General features: G+C 41.1%; 1 protein-coding gene across 7 annotated transcripts in view; it reads left to right on the forward strand.

Moving 5' to 3' along the window:
- Positions 1-3,811, forward strand: part of dgki (diacylglycerol kinase, iota) — an 86,328-nt gene that overhangs the window by 67,743 nt on the left and 14,774 nt on the right. For all 7 annotated transcript variants that reach the window (XM_046072171.1, XM_046072175.1, XM_046072174.1 and 4 more), the window contains exon 21: positions 2,427-2,539. In XM_046072171.1, the coding sequence (XP_045928127.1) occupies positions 2,427-2,539 (113 nt within the window). The remainder of the gene's footprint in view (positions 1-2,426; positions 2,540-3,811) is intronic.

The raw sequence follows: 3,811 nt of genomic DNA on the forward strand, positions 1-3,811 counted from the left end.
ACATGGGGCGGCTGCTCAGGAGGTTGAGCGGGTTGCCCGTTAATTGGAATGGTCGGCGGTTCAATCCCCGGCTCCTCCAGGATACTGAACCCCGAATTGTACCTGGTGGCTGTTCTGCCAGTGTATGAATGTTAGTTTCTGTTTGAGCACTTAGGCTCAATGAATGAATGTGTGTGCAGATGTAGTGTAAAAGCGCTTTGAGTGGTCGAAAAAGACTAGAAAGGCGCTATACAAATACGGAGCATTTACATTTATCTGTCCACCTTAAAAATCTAATGGAGGTACTGAATACAGACAAAACAGATTTGAGGACGCTAACAAGACACATGGCTTATTTTTATTGCAGTCCCTCAAACAGTTTTGCTGTTATGATTGAGATGCTTTTGACTGCTTACAAATTAGGAAAATAAAAATGTGAAAAGTGATGATGTTTTGTCCATAGGATTCATCAAGTAGGCGGACATATAAATTCTACTTTAAATATATTCATGTGTGTCATGAATATTACCCTCAAAATGTAACTGCTTACTTTCATGTACCGAGTTGAGCAGTGTGTTAATATATAATTAGATATATTCATAAATGTTTTATGCTGGGATTCGCTCATATTTCAACATACTGTCTTGGACAGTTTATTCTGGGATACATTTAGGGCTGAAAATAACTCATCTGCTCACTAGTGGCAGCTATTTTTCATCTCAGATACAAAGAATCCAGAATACGTAAGAATTTAGGTATCAAGTTTAAAGTAAAGATCCAACAAGTGCACTTTGACTAGAACTTCTTGTTAAGAGTACTGAGGGGGATTATTTCATCCAAACTTGTGATAAAATCCAAACCTCAATATCTTTTAAGTATTGACAGAAATGTTTGCATAGCATTTGTTCTTTTCATCAGATATTTCCTGATCCAAAGTAAGTTATTTATCTTTTCGTACACATGCCACATGAGCTTAAATGACAGCAAACATACAGTGGCAGTGATGAAACACAGACAAGAACATACAGTGGGGAGAACAAGTATTTGATACACTGCTGATTTTATTTTAAATAATTAATTTGCATTTTATTGCATGACATAAGTATTTGATACATCAGAAAAGCAGAACTTAATATTTGGTACAGAAACCTTTGTTTGCAATTACAGAGTTCATACGTTTCCTGTAGTTCTTGACCAGGTTTGCACACACTGCAGCAGGGATTTTTTAATTATTTAAAAATCATACAATGTGATTTTCTGGATTTTTGTTTTAGATTCCGTCTCTCACAGTTGAAGTGTACCTATGATAAAAATTACAGACCTCTACATGCTTTGTAAGTAGGAAAACCTGCAAAATCAGCAGTGTATCAAATGCTTGTTCTCCCCACTGTAACTTCATACATATAACATTGCAATGCAAACAGACAACTGTGTCTCCTGTCCAAGGTGCTACAAATCTACCTCAAAAAGGTTCCCTTCTTAACTTTTTTTAAATCACAAAATCAAAAGAACTCATCAAAAAAAAAACGACATTTTATTTCATTTTCAAAAAGTCCTGCCCTCAAAGTTGCACTGTGGAGTTTTAAAGGTAATGTTTACATTCTCAATGTTACTCACCAAAATGCATAACGGGAATCCTTGAGGTCCTTCCTCATAAAACAGTTGTAAAATGTAAAACGTGTAAAAAGTATTTTAAATCCGGCATTGTGCACATCTGTGGTGGTAAAAATGAATCTTACCTATATGTCTTGGCTAATTCTACCATTGTGTGCATTGCATGTCTGTGCACAAGATAAACAAAACTGGGACACACTCATAGCAAAACAGCCAGCTAGTAGAGGTGTAATCCCCACAGGGAAAATTGTCTTTCTTCAGTCTCATTTAAATCACAAAAACAAAGCAATTTCTCTTCAGGGAGACCATTTAATTAAAAACGGTTAAACCGTATAGCTAGTGGTTCAATTCTGCTTCACTTAAGGCTCTACAGATATTTCCTGGTCGTGTTTTTACCCTTTCTTTCTCTGGAGAAGGGTTAAAACATGTTTATTCTCCCCAAACTATGGTACCCAAAAAAGTATTGTAATGTGCCATATAGGTATAGTTTTGGCCAACACGTTCTCACTCCCAAGTCATCACAGTTGGGCGCTCGGTCAAGACCCATGGCGTCACTTGTTAACGCACTGGGTACCCCTTTAGTGTCGTTACTGCAGGTGCAAAATAATAAAGCAGTAACATCCGGTCACACTTTCAAAATAAAACATGTGAGTAACGTGAAACAGCACGTGGTTAACGTTTTGTTGTTTTGTTAGGTTTAGCCATAAAATGGAACAATACACTCCCATGCTGCCTCCTCCAACATGAAGTGCTGCAATATTATATGTTCTGTTTAATTATTGGTTCCTACTTTTAACAGTGGCCGTTTTGTGTGTCACTGTGTGTGCATGTAGGTGGACGGTGAGCCGTGTCGTCTGGCTCCCTCCACTCTCCGCATCTCCCTCCGAAATCAAGCCAACATGGTCCAGAAGAGCAAGAGACGCACCTCTGTACCCCTGCTCAACGAGTGAGTCACTTGAACGCACACACACACACAGGCATGTACAGACGGAGGAAGTAGGCCAGCAGTGTTGTAAAAGCCCGGGTTGCACTGAGTGAGTCATACAATCTGTTTAGTGGGAGCTGACATTCACTCCTCTCAATGTCCCACTTCTCTCTTCAGCTCGCCAAACCACAATCAAAGTAGGGATCTCTGTATCGTCCACTTAAATTAATCAAAAAAAAAAAAAAAAAACGCTGCAGGGATATCTCCGACGACATGTAATACACTGTGGTTTTCCCTCTCCTGTGTGTCGGCCGAGAAGAAGAAGAATAACAGGAGGCGTTTATTGATTTCTTTCAGGGTTGAAGCAGCAGTGCTGTATAAACACAGTGTGTATATCTGAAGTTGTGTGCCTACTAACGCTCCTCCATCCCTGTAGCACTATGACGTCTTCGTGTATATCTTTGTGTATATATGTGGGTCCATTTTCAGCTGTTTGTAAAAGTCTACAAACTACAGTAACTGTGTGCACGTGAGAGAAAGACAGATACAGTAGAAGAAGAATGACTTGCTGTAGCTGAAGTAACTAGTGTCTTTGCTTGATGTACTGCTATGCTACTGTACTCTGTGCTATCAGTGTTTGTCTACTTACCTCTGGGCTTTTCTCCGTCTGCCCCTCCTCCTGTCCCTCCTCCTGTCCCTCCTCCTGTCCCTCCTCCTGACCCTCCTTTTTCTTTTTGCCAAAACATGCCTGTAATATTTTTGATTATTTATTATTTTCCTTTGTTTACCTTCTCTCCTTCCTTTGTTCCCTTCTTTTTCTCTTGTTTTCTTTTGTCTCCTCTCCTCCTCATCCTGTCTCCTCATCCTGTCTCCTCACCCTCTCTCCTCCCCATCCCACATCCCTTTCCCTCTCCTCTGAACCATATGTTCCTCCTCTCTCCCCTCCTCTCCTCCTTGTTTCATTTCTTTCCCTTTCCCTTACTTCCTCCTCCTTTTCTCACTCCTCTCATCCATGATTCTCCTCTCTTCTTCCCCTCTGTCCTTCTTACCTCCTCATCCCTTTCCCTCTCCTCCAAGCATTCCTCCTCTCTCCCCTCCTCATCCCTTTCCCTCTCCTCCTCATTCCTCTCCTTTCTTCCTCTCCTCATCACCCCCTCACCTCTTTCCCTCTCCTCTCCTCTCCTCCTCACCTCCTCATCTCTTTCCCTCTCCTCTCCCCCTCCCCTCCTCATCTCTTTCCCTCTCCTCTCCTCTCTCCCTCCCCTCCTCATCTCTTTCCCTCTCCTCTCCTCT

This window comes from Micropterus dolomieu, linkage group LG16 (genome assembly GCF_021292245.1).
Source record: "Micropterus dolomieu isolate WLL.071019.BEF.003 ecotype Adirondacks linkage group LG16, ASM2129224v1, whole genome shotgun sequence".
Lineage (NCBI taxonomy): Eukaryota > Metazoa > Chordata > Actinopteri > Centrarchiformes > Centrarchidae > Micropterus > Micropterus dolomieu.